This window comes from Varroa jacobsoni, unplaced genomic scaffold, assembly GCF_002532875.2.
Source record: "Varroa jacobsoni isolate VJ856 unplaced genomic scaffold, vjacob_1.0 scaffold_698, whole genome shotgun sequence".
NCBI classification, from domain to species: domain Eukaryota; kingdom Metazoa; phylum Arthropoda; class Arachnida; order Mesostigmata; family Varroidae; genus Varroa; species Varroa jacobsoni.
The window spans coordinates 137,061-156,903 of NW_019213600.1; the positions used below are offsets into that span (position 1 = coordinate 137,061).

Sequence of the window (19,843 nt, forward strand, 5' to 3'; positions counted from 1 at the left end):
TTACATGTTCATGATTAGTTGAGTTACTACTCCGATCTTCTGTTTATAAAAACGTGTAGGTCAAAATAAAATATTAAGGTTTTCATTTACAATTTTCGATCAAATAATTTGTCAGCAGCCTATGATCAGATTAATTTGGGCCCTTAGATCAAGCTGATAGTATATAGGATCCGCCGTCTTTACCAGAGTACTTCTCGAGTGCGTAAGAAGGCAGATACTATGCAAAAATAATACTTCAAATTTACACGCATGCATTTCTTTGGTACACCTTGCATATATGAATTCGACAAATTTCAAAGTTTATCGCTCGCATATTTTACTTAGTCATTAAGTTTGAACTTTATGTGACTTATTTTTGCCTGGACTGCTCTACGTTTGTTGTGTTTATATTATATTTTGGCTAAATTCATCTTTTGCAACGTTATACCATGCGCGTCTGAAGGCTAGCAGCGTTTACTGAAACTAGTTTCCGAGCCTTAGAGCTAGACATCTCTACTTGGAACACATTCCGGGTGACCATACGAAGCGCATGACTGTATACTGTAGGATCTATTGGACGAAACCTGAATCAGACATCACGAAAACGCTCTACTTAGCTGGGAATTAACCAACCTACGGTCGTAAATCGCCTCTATGCACTACAAAATATATCGATGCTATGAAGATAGGTCCCACCCTTCAGTTACAATCACATACAAACCATTGGTCGCATAGTAACAAGAAAAAAATAATCTAGGCACAATATTGGTTTCGGGAATAAAAAGCAAGGATTTTGCGACCATCTTTAGTGCGAAAGAGAGAGAGAAAGAGAGTAGTTAAACTCTGGTTGAACCGCTTATATAATTTCGTAATAGCCCAAATGAGTCCTCTACTCTAAGCTTTGACAATAACGAGCGCAGACTGCGAGTGAGCCCGATGCGTTAAGCTTAAAATGTAATTGACGATATACAAGCCAGGACCAAACAATGATTTTATAACAACACTTGACCAGATGAGGCCTTGGCGGAAGGACCGAACCTTTCACACCGAAGTCGGATCAAAATTGCGTCGGAATTCTACTGATCGGATTCATGGCCTGGAGAACTAAGAAGCTAACCAAACTTGCAGCAAAAATGTGGAAATAAATCTATCACCAGATCGTTTTTCTGGATAACTTCTACATAGACCCCGCAAAGACCAGTAACTTACTTTGGATGCCAAAATAAATCTCCTACAAAACTCAACATCGTTTGAAGTTGGTTGATAAAAAAAACTTACTTTCTGAGCGATCTAATATATGTATATATATATAGTGTTTGTATTGTTCATATGTTATAGATCTGTAAGACGATATTACGTTCAAACCTGTTACGGTAACACATTAACGCTTGTCCTCCATGGACAGCGATAATATCTGTGTGCTTAGGGGCTGCAAAGTAAACTGTGTAGCCATTTCGGGCGGATTTAAATGCGTCTAGTACTTAGCAGATTTTGTCAAGAGCTCACGTACGGGCTCTTGACAAAAAAAATCCAGGCTCGAGCTTAGCTGTAAAATTTGTCACGAAGATTAACTTTTAACTTAATCCTAATCTAATGCTAATTCTAGGTCTAACGGTAAACCTAATTCCAACTGTACCTCGAAGCCCGACGCCAGGCCTAATGCTAAGTCTAACCCTCACCCTGAATTTAAAACTAAGCCTTATTCTGGATCTCACCATAAGCGCCTGGCTAAGCCTTACGCCAAGACAAACTTTAAGCCTAGACCTAAGGCTTAATCTGAAGCTCAACTTCATTTTAAGGCTAAGTCTGACCCTAGATTTAATTCTAGAGGTCAGAGTGGAAATAAAGTCAGTCCCAAGCACGAACGTAAACTAATTCTTGGCCTGACGCTGAGCGATGGTAGCTAATAGAAGACCGAGGCGAACACAAACCGTTGCAAAATCTCAGTAGTCCCATGGACCAGCCATCTCAACCAGCTGAGGGCCGATTGCAGCAAGAGGGGCCAACGGTTATAGAAAGCCGTTGCAAGTTGCCAACCGACTACAACATATTTACTTTATCGTTATATGTATGTATGTACAAGAACTTAAAAGTAACGACAATCATGATAAGTGTTTAAAGCAATTTGTTGGCTTTGCATAATACGTGTCTACGTGTCAGCCTGTCAAACTCCAATAATTTTCAAAGTACCCAATATTAGCAGATGAAATTTCACAAATATCAACGATTTGGCCATCCACTAGGGACATAATGAACAAAGAAGCAAGCATATCGTCGTTTCGTGGTGAAGATCAACCCCCATTTCTGTTAACTAAGCGCCTGGCTAAATGAAACGTAGCACGATTATGAACTCTATTTTTGAGCCGCCATTCAAAATAGAACAGTTTTAAAAACGGCCGTATATATTTGTTTTCATAATATACTATGATTTTAAGGAAAACCATATGCTACATGTCTTTAACTAATCTGTCGCGAGCCGTGTGTCTTCGTATAAGTCCCGCTGATTTCAAAGAAAATGACAAAATCTATGCGATTATAAGGGTTGCTTCTGTTTGCCTAGTCTGCTGCTCAATGCAACGAAGTCCTCTCAAAAACAACAATCGTCGGAGCACTATCGGTTTTTCCCAGCCTTGCTGATCGTTTTCTGCCAGCTATTCGTCTATCAGATGACAAGTGCTTGCAGAATTTTTCGCCCAATCTTCAATTCGAAATGCTACAATAGCGCGTTTCCCTCGTACCGAAAAAATATCTTCTTTTCAAGCCTTGGTACATAACGTATGCGTAACTTTTCGAACACATTTATAGGATCTAGCAGTCTTTGTGAACTTCGTTTCTTTTAGAATGTTCTTCAATGCGGGTTCTCTCGAAGCAGTTAACTGAAAATGTTGTATTTGGAGCCTCTATAGCCAAATTTAGCTGGAGAAATACTTCGATGCACAAAAGATCCCTGTAGAAATGTTTGCATGAATATTCATATATGGTTTCGTTGGTCCTAGCCATGATTGAAATATTAAAATATAATTATAATAGAGTTTATCGTTTATGCTTTCAGAAACACATCACTCGAATATGTTGTCAGCCAAAAGTTATTGCAATAAACTGTTTTGTACTATATATATATATGCTAAAAAATTTACATTTTGATTTTTGGAACTAATTTTTTGCTAAGTCAAATCGGGCTTACAGTGTGACAGCATTGGCTATACAGGATACCGCTTTGATTTTTTTTCCCCGAACTGAGAGGACGACATCTTTGATTCTGCGCGGTGAATAGATAGACGACGTAGCTAATATTCGATATGTTATGGAAACACAATATGGACATTTAGGATTTTTCATTTCATTTTGTGATTTCAGCACTCTTCATTATTTGCCTGTAATAAAAACTCAGTGCCCAGTTTGTTCGGCCTATTCGTTTGAGAAAGCTACAAGCGACAATCGTAGGATTGGAAATAAGAATCACATATTTTTGTAATTCTGCCTTTGGTTGAAAGCCAGAAGCCGGCCATTTTGGTTTCAGCCATTGGAGGACGAAGCTGTACCCGAAATTTATGAGGTGTTATAGCGTTTGGGCGTTTTACTTAAAATCTGCATTTTCTGACGCGAAAACAAACAAGTGGCGCTTTACAAAGTATATTATGGCTTCCTAGTTCGATAGCTAGATTTTAGAATCGATCTCTATTTCTGTAATTTCTACTTATACGCAGATACTATTTTCAGCTCTGCACTATTTTTATTAGGTATATAGATAATGTGAACACTTTTTAGATATACTCGACAAATGGTACAGGCCTGTGAATTTACTCATCCGACCTGCAATTGTCCACACAACTGCTTTTACCTATGTCACTAAGCTTTAGTAGACTATCTGTAATAATAACGGATATATATATGTCGAATTAGATGGTTCATTATTTTCCCGAAATATCCAGTCTGTTGGAGCAATTTAGATCTGGCTGTCACTGCCACGCCAAGAAGAGATAGCAGACTGGAAAATAAGGCAAAATTTAAGAAACCTCCGCTTGTTAATGTAACTACCTAAAATAGGCGAAATTAAATAATCGAGCCAGACTAGCAAAATACCGTTTCTGCGAATGTTTTGCCAACTAATTAGATTGTCCTGACACCCTAACCTTGTTCATCTCGAGCAAATCTAGCGATCACAAAAAAAAAACACTTCCGGACTTTTGATATTATCACACTGTTGGATTTATACATATATGTATTGCTTTCAAGTGATGTTGGACGACGTTGGAGAAAAACAGCAGCGGACTCTAATAACCTTTTTCTAAAGCTGATTTGACGCTTCCGCAAATTATATCAATCGTTAGCCTGATTTATATGATAGTATATAGAAAACACTGACAGGAAAATTGGCTCTTCTACTTCGTTATAGTTCAACTGATATCAGATAGGCGTACCTATCAGATATCAGATAGGAATACCTTTTTGTTTGAAGCCTGAATGGCGAAAAATCCAACACCCTAGTATATTAACTTTTAGCCCATATACACCTTACAAATTACATAACATTCACTTTTAATATCAACGTTCACATATTAGAAGACCTATTAGCCTACACATATTAGCCTACTTAACTCCTGGCCGTAAAACCTTACGGTCTCACAAAAATTAGACGTTACTCAAAAGCCTACCAGCTATGACTTCGCATGTTAGCTTGCCAAACCTAATATTTGTTAGTTCGATGGTGACTTGCGTCTGATATGCTCGATTTTATAATTACACGAAATCTACCTCCGAAAAGAAAAAAAAAAACTTTAATACAGTAATAAATACATAACATACATTGAAGAGGATATTTAAATGGGTCGTCAAGTATATATTGCAATATTCATCTACATAAATTCTATCAATACGTCGTGACCAAGTCGGGCTTTAGCTTTTTCCTGTTTTTTTTTTTTATCTATCTAGTCATCAATTATACACGTTGCCAGGGGTAACACACGTATCTAAACGTACGTATATGTATTATGACTAACTTATATATATATATCTCATATACTGTTGAATTTATTTATTTTTGCAAGAATCAGGACCCCTCAACACTGACTGATTAGCTTCTAAAAAAACACGGAGCTGAACATAACGATTCAAACTAAAATACTATTATTTTCATTTATCAAAAAGAAATTAAACATGAGGCAATACCGACTACTGGATTATGCAGCTTTCCTTTCCGAAATGAATAGATGCTAGCACTATGTTCAGGTACTACTCGTTCAGGACCTGCCAACGCATTCTACTAAGTATATTATTAAAAAGAAGCCCAATATAAGTATTTCCTGTTCAGACTATACGTACCAGTGATCTTCGAGCAACTGTGGGTTCGTATAGGAACATATGGGTTCGCGTCGTACGAAATCACAATGACGTATCACAATGGTGAAGAATAAACAATCATACACGTCAGCTATGCAAAGGTTACATTTGCAGAATGCTTTTTACTCTGGTAATTCTAATGGTAAGACGGTGACTTTTTGGGTTTAAGTTTTTCTCAGATAGTGATGAATCTGATTAGCAATGGCTCGAATTGCAAGAATATATTCACTGATTTATTTAATAATATTGACGTATTTTTATTTTTAAGGCTATTATACGATGCTACCTGGGTAAATGGATCAATGGGTCTTCAAATTCCTGGGGCAAACATGCAGTTCAAACTGCACTGCAAACTCGGTATTTCCATGAACAGTCACAACGAAAACTGCGAAGAGCTGGCACTTTTACATCCATTTATGACTTAAGCAAAAATGAGTACTTAATCACCTATTATATAATTAATAATATATTTATCTTAACTAACTCCACGCCCATATAAAATACGATCAGTAAGAGCTGAAATATATGCTTGCATCCATATGGGGTGTTTCCTCCCAAGCTCGATCAGTTAAGCGGTGGTTATACTTCAAAATCAAAGGCCATGGAGAGGTATTAACCGGCACCGTACAATAACTGTTAAGAAGTTTAATATATGCTAGACGATTTGGCAAATATTATTTGAGTCACTCTCTCGGGTTTGGGCTAGAGGAACGCAGGAAGGTTCAGCTATTGTTAACAGTTTTTATAGGGCCCATAACGCCTCTAAGTCGATACGAGTCGAAGCTTTAAAGGGGCTGGTGTCAACAAGCTTTGCAACATTGTGGAATCTATCACTGTATTCATCTATTCTAGTTTACTATTTTTAAAAGCTAGCACTAGGGTAAATTTGATTGACAGGAACATGAAGTCAGCGCCAAACTAACACACACACGTAAAACCTATTAGACGCCTGTCTACTTAACAACAATGAAACGAACATCCAATAAATTATTGCAAGCAATGGTACTTGATAAAATATATTTTTCTCTAAAAATTAACTCCTGATATATATATATGAATTATTACTCTCGTAAGATTAAACTAAATAGCTGTAAATAAAATGGTAAATAACATAATACTCTATGCAAATGGAAGTCGAAGGAATATTTGAAAAAGTCCATGAAACGCTGTACAGTTTGCTTTATCAAGAAGCTACACATGATTCTATCGTGGACGAAAACGGTAGACAATGTATATTTTTGCAGATTCGGAGATTATGGAGTAGAACACACGCAGGCCCTGTTATACCATCCATAAATAAACGGCCTTCTGGAAAGTATCGACATTTTACTACTTGGCCACGTGACTATACTGTTATGTTCGTTTTTTTTTTTTTTTTTTTCTATACTTAAATTTACCCCGGTTGTTTTATTCAAGTATATTCATTAATCTTCAACATTTCTCCAGGCTAAATAATAATAATAATAATAATAATAAACTATAGTAGTAAACAGGCTAAACAATAATGAACTACGAGACGCAGACAGTGTTTAAGGGCGAACAAATTGCACTCCGCAATTCATTACTGGCACAACCGTCTTAATAACGGAAATTCGAAAGTTGGAATCCACAAGGGGAGGCGGATAAATCTCGACGCGAACATTGCGCCCATCGTCGAGTCAATATAAGGTTTCTCGAAGCAAGTGGTATAAAGTCGTAAAATGAAGGACCGAAGTTACAAGAGAAAACAACAGATGCGTTCATTATAAACCAAATGGCGACACGTTTGCCATGCCACAGAATTTTTTTTCGATAAAAAAAAAACATGCCTGGAGCACATTATCACCTTTAACGAGATATTGGTCAGTTTGTCCCGTCTGCTAAAGAGGAATTACATCGAACAAGAAGAAAAGCGATTTAAGTACCAGTCCCAAATAGATTCAGGAGTACGTTGATGCTCATACTAACAATGGGCGTCAACAACAATTGTTATCACGAGATGATGCCGGAAGAAGAGACGCTCGACGACCAGCTGGATATATTGAATTTCTACGAAGCTTCGTGGATGGGAAGCATGACAGTCGACGGCATATAGCGTAAGCCGCTTGACGACAAGCTATGACCTCGTTGCGACGCTTCTATTATTTTGTGGGTCAAGGAAAGCAAAACACACCGACAGCCTCAGACCTCGTGTTCTCCACATCCAGATCTGTTATTTCTCTTACTTGCGTTAAACTGATACTAGAGTCGATTCCCTTACGCAAGCAGTTGATAAAGGGATTCAACCCGATACTATAAATCACAAGTAAGCAGCTCTTGAGAAGCTTGTCGAGGTCTGACGTGCTTAGAGAGGAAGGAATATATCTTGCATACACTAGCTGTTCTACCTCGCATGGTTTCAAAGCTGTAGAAATTTTTTAACCGACCCGCTAAAGGATTCCGGATAACCTAATATCTACATACTGTTAGTATCATTGAGCCGTTCGTATTGTTCGATTCACGCTAGACGATCTGCTGCCGAAAAACATTAGGTAGGAAGCCAGTTTAACAACAAAAAGGAAAAGAAGTTTATGACTTTGCTTCTTCATTTCATGCCAACATAAATACGTTTTATTTCTCTATTTTTTTAGTATGTACAATCTTCGATAATTTATTAGGTTAAGCTGCTTAATTCAAACATTCTCTGTACAACAGATTTGTCCTCCTGATGAAGACACCATCAGCAGCATCATTGCCGCTAAGTACTATCGCGTCTATTATTTCCTCTATTGGCTGCTCCTTTAATTCTTCCTTCATTACATCTGCATAAATACTCTTTATTACCTCCCCGTGCACGCATTTCTATCTCTGCTGGTGAATTTCAACCCTGGCCAGCCTTAGCGTGCCTACACGTGCTGTTACCTACGTCCAATATAGTTTGCTCACTATAAAATCTAACGATCGGGACGATAGAATCTGTCGAGTTTCTCAGAACAACCGTATACCTGCCCTTTATCCGCACGCTATCAAACGCGTACGAAAAAGCGGTTACGTCACGATTTAACGCTTAGTCATTTTTTTAGGAGAGCTAACATTGCTGCTCTGGGACTTTCACCGCTGCAAAAGTAAAAAGTACAACTTACAAGCTTGTTAAAAAACATCTTCCACAGATTGGGACTGTTGCATGTTACAACAATTATAAGCTAGTTTTTACAATGTGAAACTTCCTTTTGTACTTACATCACCCACAGTGAATCTAGACGCATCCGCACGTTGAACGCACTTGGCTCTGCGGTGATCACACGAATCATTTAGCAATTCCAGGAAAATGGTAGTCGTCCCGACTTCGTTAATTCGTTTATTTTTTTTCTCAATAAATCATTTTACGATAATAAATTTAGCTCTACTTATATATCTATACTGTTTCATCGATCAAGTTCGAATCGGTCGTTCGCGTTCTTCGTTGCGTTTCTATAATCTAAACTATTTACATTTAAATTATGTCTTTGTTACTACACTAGTCCATTAGCCACCTTAGCGAGCAATTATTATTACTTCAAAGTTTAATATATTAGTGACTTGTCTCCGGTATATGGTACCTAGTAACACCATCAGGTACGTTTCATATACGAAGAAATTTGGTGTTTCTATCTGATCGAGCAGAACATGACCTCGCCTGTGTAGTTCAGGAGCCAAATAGTTCGTATAACCATATAGCAGAATGACCGTAAGGAAATAAATTCAAGCAATATAATAATTTCTCCATCGACACAAAAGCTGCATAAGAAAATTGTGCCATAACCGACAACACACTAAAAGCAATAAGAAATCAAAGGCGAAGTATCGATGAAGGCACAGTACGTCTATTGACCATGCTATGCTCGACCATATTCTCGACCGGCATCGTCTTCAATGCTTCACCTTGCAAAAGCGTAATTAATTCAAATGTAATAATGGTATAAGCAAATACTGAAAAATGAATAAATAAGGGGCCAAACATAACCAAATACACACTGTACATGGACTACGACAATTATACGAACCCTACGAATTCTTGTACCTTGTTCATCTTGGACGCTTCCACGTTTCGGTCGTCCTTGTAAGAAGCGTCGTCATCAGCGTATCGTCGTGGCTTTATACTTGTACTTGAGACTTTCTCGATATGTACATATCAGCCTTACATCTTGAATATGCCATTAACGTTCCCCTGAAGGCGGGTCCTACCCGTAGATCCACTCCTGTCCCTTATTCAAATACACGCTGCTATTTCTTGCTAGAATCATTAACTAACAATTACAATCATTTTTCACAATTAATGAAGGCGGGGTTTCACCATCATTAATTTTGATCTCCTTCGCTGTCGATGTCGGAACCCGCGGTATGTCTACCCGTTTACCCTTCTTCAAATCGTCGTGGAAGTTGTTTCTCGAATAATAATAACAGCGAGAGTGGCTCTTGCCGATGCTGAAGTCAGCCATCTCCTTACCACTTTCTGATATATTGAGGTTGGCGTTGCTTTCATCGTAAGGTGATAGGTTGTTTATTTTGCGCATCGGCGGTTGCATTAGGCGAAGGTTATTTGCACCTGTTGGCAGTGGGTGGAGGATTGTTTTTACGTGGGAGTGCTGCCTTCGAGGGCACATCTTGTAGGCAAGAATGAGAATTGCTAGGAACAGCAGAAGTAGCAGCAAGCTAATGCAAATCAGATATACTGAAATCGCCTCTTGGGCAGCTGACGATGCTGCAGGCCTCAGTGTGTAAAGTCCCAATTCGGATACAGAATTCAGCACTGAAGAATTACTTGTTCGCGTTCGTATGACATCAGCGAGACGTTTCGCCTGTAAAACAGCTATAAGTTCTTCGCCTGTATGAAGTGGCGACAATAGAACTTCAAGCATCGTTCTTGATCGCGCCACACACCCAACGGCCAACTGGTGACCCTGGTGCCCCGACAACGCTCGACTGACGTGCGCGCATATCGATTCGACTGTAAAACCATCAATTGCTCTGATCCCTGTTTCGTTTTCAATGTCTGTTGTGGGCTTTGAGAAATCCAGTGCAAGTTTAGCCGGACAGCCTGAGGCGTCGTTAGGGCCACAGCGTTTTGAGAAAACCATCGGGGTTATTGTTCGGGCATCCGCTCGAGGTCGGCATTCGGAATGAGGACGGCATGGTGGGGAAAAGCATGTTTCGCCTTCTGTATACACGCACTCCAACTCAGTTGACTGTAATCGACAATTACCATGCGAATTATATAGATACCTATATTTACATAATTCGTGTACAAACAAACGATTGCAGACAAGCCAACGCTCAATCGAATTTCGATCTAATATCTCTAAACACCTACATATGTGTGCGTGCGCATGCTCTTAGCTACGAGTGGCTCTTTGTTGCGAAAAAACGGTTACGTACGTTATGGCTGTTATAGGTTATCGCAAATGAGAAATATAACTGATCAGAGAAATGTACCACATCTAAAATCTTGTACAAAGCTGTCAAACTCACGGAGCAAGAACTATCCGGCTGTCCAAGGTCACACTCGTCAGTGTCACATAACTGCCTTTCACAGAGAATCTGACCTCCATCTAAGCAGCGGCAGGTCGAGCACTGTTTAGGCTCAGACCAGGCATCACCAACGTTGTGACTTCGTTCATTATACAGACAAATAGCGGTCGGACTTGCAAGCTGAACCAAAAGCACCTCGCAACTTCTACCCGTTCGACCAGGAGGACAAACGCATCGAAAGTCATTGACCTGCAACCGGACAAAAACTGTGTTTAGCAATTTGTCGTCAAGCGACTCGTTAGCCGGTAAAAGGGATAAGACTACAATATATTCAACAACGTTGACCTTACCAGTGACAATATTTGAAGACATGATTAGTGCGTCAATCGACGGCACGCTTGATTATGCAGCAGAAGTGTACAATATAAACGCAAGTTTGCACCTTTATAATTTTGTTAGGTCGCTTCAATGTCTTTTAATGTCATACCATATCAATACAGGTTCCCCCACCATGACAGGGAGCAGACAAGCATTCATCGATATCAAGGCGGCAGTCAGCACCGCTGAAGCCGGGGGTACATAAGCAGCTGAAGCGGTTCACGCTATCTATGCACGTCGCATTGTGGAAGCACGTTGCTCCCAAACAGTCATTAATATCTGTAATGAAAAACATGTAAAAAGAATTAAAGACGACAACTATAATTTCGCCTAACAATGGCAAAGTTTCAATTAACACTAACATAGTTGAACCTCGCGCTTAAATATGCGTAATCAAACATTAATCTAATAAAAAGATCCGATAAACAAACCTGCACCACTTAACAAAAGGGAAAACTTGCAAGCTAAAATTAAACCAAACAACTTCTTGCAAATAGCAAAGTCTACTATAATTTGCAAAACAAATCAGTAACGCGATGTTTTGGCTTATCATTTAGCTATTAATCAGTAGGACGCAACTTACAAATTCTATATGGCGCAGGAATATTTAAATTATACCAACCCTTGTAAGAGAAACACCCCCTACAAGCACTAGAGAAACTCCCTTGTGGGTAGAAAGTATCGGTGTTATACTTAGCTTTATTGCTTTTAAATCTCTATTCTAACATAAAGGAAACTGCTGTTTATTGCTCAGGTCACGCATCTTGAATGGTTTCAAACGTTTTCCTAATTATAGTAATCAATCAACATCATTTACTGGACTCATCTCAATACGCACTCTGCTCGCACAGGGGGCCAATAAAGCCGTCAGGACACCAGCACTGATATCTTTCATCGTCGACATTTACGCAAGTTGCCCCATTTTGGCACGGTCCAGCTTCACAGGGAGCCCGACGACGTTGTTGACATCGGCTGCCCACAAAGTCAGATGTACAGGTGCAAACAAACATGGAATCGATATTTTGACATGTGCCACCGTTTTCGCAAGGTGAAGTCGCACAGTGACTTGGTGTAGTTAGATTACAATACGGTCCTTTAAGGCCAGAAGGACAACGGCAATAAAAATCATCGGCCTTAAGCGGTACACACTCGCCAAGGCCGCAGGGTGAACCGTCGCAAGGGTCCACACGCTGTTCGCATCGTTCACCAATAAAGCCCCGAGGGCAGGCGCAAGTAAACGACCCAACCCGATCTAGGCAGGTGCCACCATTCACGCACGGCGAAGATGCACAGTCGTCGATATCTACGATGAAAAAAAATGAAACACAATGGCCAACGTATTAGACTTCGACGCAAACCTGGCACAATGTCGTAATGATAATGACGCATAATATACCATATTCAAAGGTCTAGTCACACCACACAACCGTAAACTGTAGTTTGCGCATTATTATTAAAGTAACGCCAATGCGTATAACACTTACTGATGTGACATTGCTCTCCGGCATATCCCAGATCACATTCGCAGCGAAACTCTCCATGCCTCGCTGGACCACCGGAATTCCGATCTTCAGATGCGGATACGCAATGGCCATGCGGTCCACAGATCTTCGTCGAAAGGAACTCTACCCGGCCAAAACGCTGATGCCTTACCGCTACCAAACATCCGTCGTATTCCACTGAAGACAATGAACAGTATGTCCGTTTGTTAGTCTAAAAACTGATAACCTGCCCTGAAGATCCTTTACAGTGGACTTTTCGAGCTCTCAGAGCTGAAGCTGAAGTGCGTGCAGCAAAGCTTCATTTACTTCTACTGAAATTTATTCACGGCAGCATTTTCTTACCTTTTAGAAAATCAATTGCAAAATATCATTTTCATAGATAGAGCAAAAAATTATGAGCAAAACAAAAAAATCAAAAGGCAAACATTTAATCGAGATAAACTATTTACGCTTCGTTTGCTGGGGCCGATATCCTGGTTCGGAGTGCTCGCAGTTTTTACCGAATCGACCAATCGGACAGGTGCACCGATAAGAATTAGCGGACGAGCTTTTCTCGTAGACGCTAGTTGAGGTTAGATCCCCGTCAGTGAGAATTTGGCATTCCCCTCCGTTACATGGGTTAGGTCTGCATGGTCCAATTCGAAGTTCGCACTGCCTTCCCGAGAAGCCTCGAGGGCAAGTGCATTGCCATTGGCCGCTTCTAGGATCAGAGGAACAGGTTCCACCATTGAGGCAACGTAAATAGTGGCAGGTATCCACCGGACGAGTACAATTGACACCATGCCATCCTGCCTGACAAGCGCAACTATACCCGCCAATGATGTTCACACAACGCCCGCCATTGCTGCACGGAGCAAACTGGGAACACTCGTCGATGTCTGCAACAGAAGAATTATAATTGTCCAATGCGGGTTTATCAACGTTAATAATGGCAAGTAAGTTGACAGGTACGCGGCTTCGATCATTGTTTACCCGTTTGTTGAGAACATGCAAAATTCCAAGTTTTGACACTGCAAAGTACCTTATATAATATTAGGTAATAATACTATTACCACATATTAAAAATGCAGACCATACAGTAGCCATCACATGTTCACACATTTGACAAAGGAACTACATATGTGCTTAAAACCGTGCTTAAACCGTTATATTCTTTATTTTCTCATTTACAGAAGATGCAAACGGGGCGTTACCATATTGACAGTGATGTCCGGTCCATCCCGGAGTGCAGGTGCATTTGGCGTTGCCCTGGGAATCTTCTGAACAGTGACCGCCATGATGACAAGGATTTGACGCACAGCCGGGGAGCGCTGTCAGTGCTGCATCGGATAAAAACCAGCCCGTTAGAAAACCTATTAAGCAGGTTAAGCAGGTGAACTCGCGCAAACGTCACCAGCAGCGCCATCATGCGGATGTGCTATCTAAGAAAGTAGACATCAATCTTCATAGGGAACCACGCGTTCATCTACATTTAATTTGCATTGGTACAGCTTAGCTGAAAGCTTAGTTGTCCACCTAAGAGTCTAAACAATGGGGCAGTCTTTGAACATTTCGAAAATTCAATATCATCTCAATAACTGCAAAATAACTGTGGCAGGTTTTTGCATCAAAGGCGAATCTGGAAAATCTTCTTTTGGTAGCAAAGAATCAAATGATAGCACCGGAAGAAGACACAGTTCGACAAAGGCTTACCTTGCTGGCAGGTTTCTCCTGCCCAACCTTGAGCACACTCACATCGAAATCCTGTGCTGGTGTTGTCAGCTTCAAAGCATTGCCCTCCATTAGCACATACAGGCGACCCATCTACACGTTCACAGGCTCTATATGATTACGGACGCGAAGTACGACGACGGTTATAACGGCAAAACGTATATATGGTGAATTATATATGTACTGTATAGAGCTAAATATGGCCAGTTTCTATAAGACGTATACTGCTACTTCATTTTTAGATTTAGCAAAACACCTTTAGTTTGGTATAGAAAACTTGCCTGCCACTGTAGCAAAGTAGTCGGAACGGCCAGACCCGCAAGCACAACAAACAAGTTTGCAAAATGATCCCTTCTAGTGCCAGTTTACCGTGATAGCAACCCGAATATTATAGAACCTAATTTACCCGCATGGTTTTTAAATTATTTTTCACCGCACCATAGGCAGTGAGCGCAATTGTAATTGTCCAAGTCGGAAAAATCAAAATGTGACACAATTTACCGCTCCATTTAAACATACACATTATTTCTTCCCCACATACGTATAAATATTTTCGTTTGTTTCTATTTGTGGTTTACCTATAGAGATGTTTGCTGTTACTGTCGAATTCACAATTTCTACCGAAGAAACCCTCGATACATGAGCATCGATATTCGTTAGGTGCGATATTTCTGAAACAGGGCCAAATTGATATTACAAGTCGTTATTTTCTAAACTCTATTATTAATAAAAAATGGTCATTCTGAGAAAGGTAGAGAAAGCAGGGGGCGGGAGGAGGTGGGGTGTATAGACAGTGTGAATATTTTAACATAAAAAGAATGAGGTAAGTATGGTCATTGCGCAATTTATTGAGACTCAACAATGACCTGAATGGCGACGAACGGTAACAAATGCTTCTGGTCTTGTTTAAAGAGTTAAGGGCTTTATCTCAGAGGCTACAAGAATGGAAATCCTATCTATAAAATTGTATTTTATTTGAGAGCTTACAAGACGGCCCAGTTAAAGATAAACCTTTGACCCCCTTAGCGAATCAAACAAAAGTTCCTAAGTTGCGTTGCAAGGACAGAAAAAATAGTTAATATTTTCTTTGACTGATAGAAGGATTATCATAGCGATGAAGGCACTTAAAAAAAATCGACTTTCACGATTAAAATATACCTGCAGATTCCCCCGTTTTGGCAAGGAAAAATCCTACCACAAACGTCAAGATCGAGGTCACATAAATGACCTCCCCAATTCCGTTCGCACTCGCACGTCAACGGCTTATCCTGAAAACAACACGTCTAATTGAGGTTATCGGCTTCCGATGAAAAGAAATACGAAACGCACGCGGGGTATAGACACACCAAATCCATTGGGACATTTAACCAAAAAGAAGTAACGATAGAATATAGAATATATATGATTGTGCGCAATAAACTATTGATACAGCCACCTTGTCGCAAGTCCCATGTTTACAGCCTGGATAAGGTACGCAATCGTTGCAGTCCGGTCCGGTCCACCCGTCTCGACACACGCATTTTCCCGGTGCCTCACAGCGGCCTCTCATCAAATTGCATTTAGGACAAAGAGGCCGATCACACTGTACATCTTTCCAACCGTCAGCACATCTACAGAACGGTAATACATGAATAGGAAGTGAACGCAGGCTATGGGTATAATCTAAGAGGTACATCATTTATGGGCTCGTTTTCGCTTCGCTGATGTTAAAAGGTAGGTGGATTCGTTACTCACATTTTAATCCCATCTTGGTTACATGTCCAATGGCCGTACTTGTCGTCACGAGGGGAACACGTCCGTGAACAGTCCTGTCATTCAAGATATATATATATATATATATATTAATATAGAAAAAATCGCGTATACAATGGGAACCAGTTAAGAAGTCGCGTCGCCAAAGACCTTATATGCATGCACTGGGCATTACCGAGTCGTTATTTAACCAAAACCGTGAATACATGCCACTGTTTCAGCTTATAATAGTCAACGGCGTTAAATAAACTAAGAAAAAATGCAGCTTTAATTCAAAATTATCGTTTACCTTTGTGTAATGATTCGGCGCACATCTGAGACGGATACCGTAATTGACGTTTGCAGTATTGAACAATCCCTGAAAAATTAAACCCGGCTTTAACAATTTCTGCTTTTCCTTGACAAACAACTCGAAACTAAGCGGCATATAAAAATTCACTGATACCCGCATTTTCCGCAATTATCGTAGTATAGTCGAATCATGATGTGTGCCAGTTTGCTCTATTGTACAAAATAACGAATAATCAATAAACCCGTTAGACAACATCGATGATAAGGAACAGAGAGTTCAATATAGTAAAGACGAACGGACTCACCTTAGCGTGCCGAGTGTCGATGGGTTTAAAGTCATCTGAGGAACTGATGTTACCAGTATATGATACTCGGTCAATAAGAGGATCGTTTTCTGAAATGTCCCACCCAAACCAAATGGAAAAATATATATTTTTATGGCTTTGTATATATATATATATATAGAGCTACAGTGCGGCCTAAGCCTCTTTCCTTACCGTATAGCTGCCGTAGTTACTGTGTCACAACAAGATCCAGTAGACAAAGGTCATGTATAGCGGGGCAGCTGGGCTGTCACCTCGTGTCACTAGCAACGCGTCGAGGCAATACCGAGTACAACTATAAAGCTCATGAAGATACCTAATCAACTAATCTGTAGATTTGAAGTTGGCAGTTTGGCTGGCAGAGATAGAAGCAGGAAGTTATCCTGCTTCCATTCGCAACAAACTTTATTGGGTTGAAAAAAAAAGCAACTTCACAGCTCAGAAACAAAATCATCATGTTCTTGCTGGTCGGCACTTATAAGAAGACTACAAACGAATGATACTGCCTTACACGAGCATTGTGCAGCTGTAGCAATCGCTACTGGCCACACCCAAACGAAATTTGAGGAACTGATGTTCGAAGCCTTGAACTCTCTCCGGCTTCGCTGCCCATCAGTGAAGTATGCTCCTCTACCTTGAAAAATGGTGTTTCAGATTTTGGTTTTTGCTGACCGTAAAAACAAACTGTGCGGTTTTCTTTGATCAACATATGCAACTACCGGCTATGTAAGTAACTGACAAGTTCAAGTAAATATGAAAAATTGGCTTAAAAAAGAACCTTGGAAGTTTGCTCTTCAACGTTTAAAATTTTCGAATATATGACGTTTCATTTGTCCGAAGTTCGCATAGAAAAAAGTGCAACGTTGATTCCTTAAACAGCGTCCAGTTCTCAGTGAACGTGCGAGGGCAATTCATTTGATGACTCGTATGATGACCGCGCTCGTGACACATATCATGAAATATAGACGCAAAACCGATTTAAAAACACTTTACGTTAGTTATAATGACAGCTTGCTCGAGCTGGCCTTGAGCACTCCACATAGGCCATCGTTTTTTAGGCAAGAATATGCTTACCGTCGTTCCGTCGCCGATAGTTTATTAATACCGTCATAAAAGGATTTATTCCATATTAGCAAATATCTCTGGCTCAATGTGTCTATGCCAGTTTAAAAACACAATGTACCTCTGTACGGTATCTAGATTTCGGAACTGTAATCAACCTAGCTCCGAAAAAAGATATAACAGGAGTAATTGCAACAACATAAAATTTCGAAATTCTCGTTTGATATCTGACATCCTGACGAGTTGTGTGAATAGACCAACACGTAACTCGTTATAAGCGCGTTTTTCCATTCAATTTTGAACAGATAGATGTATAAAACGAGTGAAAAGCGAGAGTAATAAAAGGAAAGTGGTGATGATGCCAACCGTTAATACATTGGCATCATTAATATAGGAATTTAATTTTTGAAATGTTACCGTGTTCAAGGGTGCTCACCTCCGCGGCCTCATACACACACACACACCATACGATGCAATTAAACGAGCATCCAGAAATTCTGCGAAAATTACTTCAAATCAACAATCACATTAACGACAACCACTATTATGAGGATAGTTGAGGAGGCCCAAGGAACATCGACAATGATTGCATGTATATCGACAAGCCAAAGTATTCCATTAAGGGAGAGCATGACCGATCTGGGGCAATACTTGGTCAGCGCTGAAAGCTTCGAGGTTCTTCTTGGCTTGTCTTGTGTTACCATTCTGTTAAACCGCGCTGCTTGATAGTTGGTCGTACACTGCTACAGGCAAATAGCACAAAGAAACTATGCTGTGGTTCGCTTTCCTTCGACAGGACACCGTCATCCCGACCTTTCTTAGCCTGAGGTAATAATATTGGGCGGACTGTTGTTACTACTTTTGGCTGAGGCCAACCTCGTTCGCATCGTCCGCTGTACCCGCCATTCCGTCTTGACCATTGGCGGCGCCTTGACGTTACCGAATGGCAAGTCCTCAATGCCTTCTGTTCTACTGGCTATCAGCAGTGCAAGTTGACAGGATAGGAAAAAAGAGGTTAACAAAGTGATGCGAAAAGGTAAGGAGTAGTTAAAGAAAATAGAAATGATGCCGCCGGACTATGGCTCGCGACGCGCCCCCGACGAGCGCCATCTGGTTGCCGACGTCAGGGAAACAAACGACTGCCACCGGCTAGCGGCCGTAGCGGCCGCGCTAGCAGTTACTTGGTACGCTGTCAGTTTTGCTGTCGTAATGTAGCAGTATTAGCATCAGGAGCGGCAGCCGCGGCAGAAAGACTACGACGTAGCGATCATCATTTCATCGTTTGCTGTTCTGTCCATCGACCAAATGGTGACTTCATACACTTCGCCGAACTACCTTTCCCGCAGTTTCCGAGAACAACGCCATCTGTGGCGATAACATTCGATATTGTTGTTGGTTCTGTTATTGCCGTGAAGACCAATGATTTCAAGAGATAGCAGAGGCAATGCGTGCGTGTTTCGAGTACGACGCTTTAGGCAGGCCCGAATGCAAGTTTTGCTGCAGGGTGCTCTACCCGCAAAGCTGTTCATGTACTATTCACGCAGTGTACTATGAGTAACTTGAAAAGAGGGTACGACACGAACATTCGTGTCGCACTGATTTTTTTCGGCCTCTGCCAGTTATTTCACAACGATTTTTTCGTGCATAGAACGAGCGGAAACTCTTCCATGTAGATCGTCTCTACTGCAATCGGGGACAGTAATAATAATATGATCTCTTAACGCTGTCGAAGTATCAAGAAGGTCTCGTCAGAAACTCATGCCTGCGTGTGATAAAAGCAACTGAACAAAACCAGAACAAGGGAGTCTCGCAGAGTACAATATTTCTACAAATAATCCTATTTAATGAGCAAACGCCGGCTAGCACTCATATCATTTCATAGGACATACATGTGGTTACCATTTCGGCTGATAATAATTCGGCATGAGGATAAAGAAATAAAAAGATCTGACTGATCAGAAAAATGATAATATAATTGATTTTCTTTATTTATTTATTTAACGTTTTCGAAATAATTCTGGGTGATGACGTAGGCCGCTC

General features: G+C 40.4%; 1 protein-coding gene across 1 annotated transcript in view; it reads right to left on the reverse strand.

Moving 5' to 3' along the window:
• Positions 1–7,873: 7,873 nt before the first annotated feature.
• Positions 7,874–19,843, reverse strand: part of LOC111262757 (uncharacterized) — an 80,840-nt gene continuing 68,870 nt past the window's right edge. The window contains exons 5-18 of the mRNA XM_022837256.1: positions 16,724–16,812; positions 16,417–16,485; positions 16,110–16,183; positions 15,811–15,985; positions 15,534–15,643; positions 14,954–15,046; positions 14,358–14,485; positions 13,859–13,984; positions 13,115–13,543; positions 12,648–12,842; positions 12,002–12,466; positions 11,273–11,442; positions 10,786–11,034; positions 7,874–10,502 (exon numbers count right to left, since the gene is read on the reverse strand). Of these exons, the coding sequence (XP_022692991.1) occupies positions 9,564–10,502; positions 10,786–11,034; positions 11,273–11,442; positions 12,002–12,466; positions 12,648–12,842; positions 13,115–13,543; positions 13,859–13,984; positions 14,358–14,485; positions 14,954–15,046; positions 15,534–15,643; positions 15,811–15,985; positions 16,110–16,183; positions 16,417–16,485; positions 16,724–16,812 (3,311 nt within the window). The 3' untranslated portion in view covers positions 7,874–9,563. The remainder of the gene's footprint in view (positions 10,503–10,785; positions 11,035–11,272; positions 11,443–12,001; positions 12,467–12,647; positions 12,843–13,114; positions 13,544–13,858; positions 13,985–14,357; positions 14,486–14,953; positions 15,047–15,533; positions 15,644–15,810; positions 15,986–16,109; positions 16,184–16,416; positions 16,486–16,723; positions 16,813–19,843) is intronic.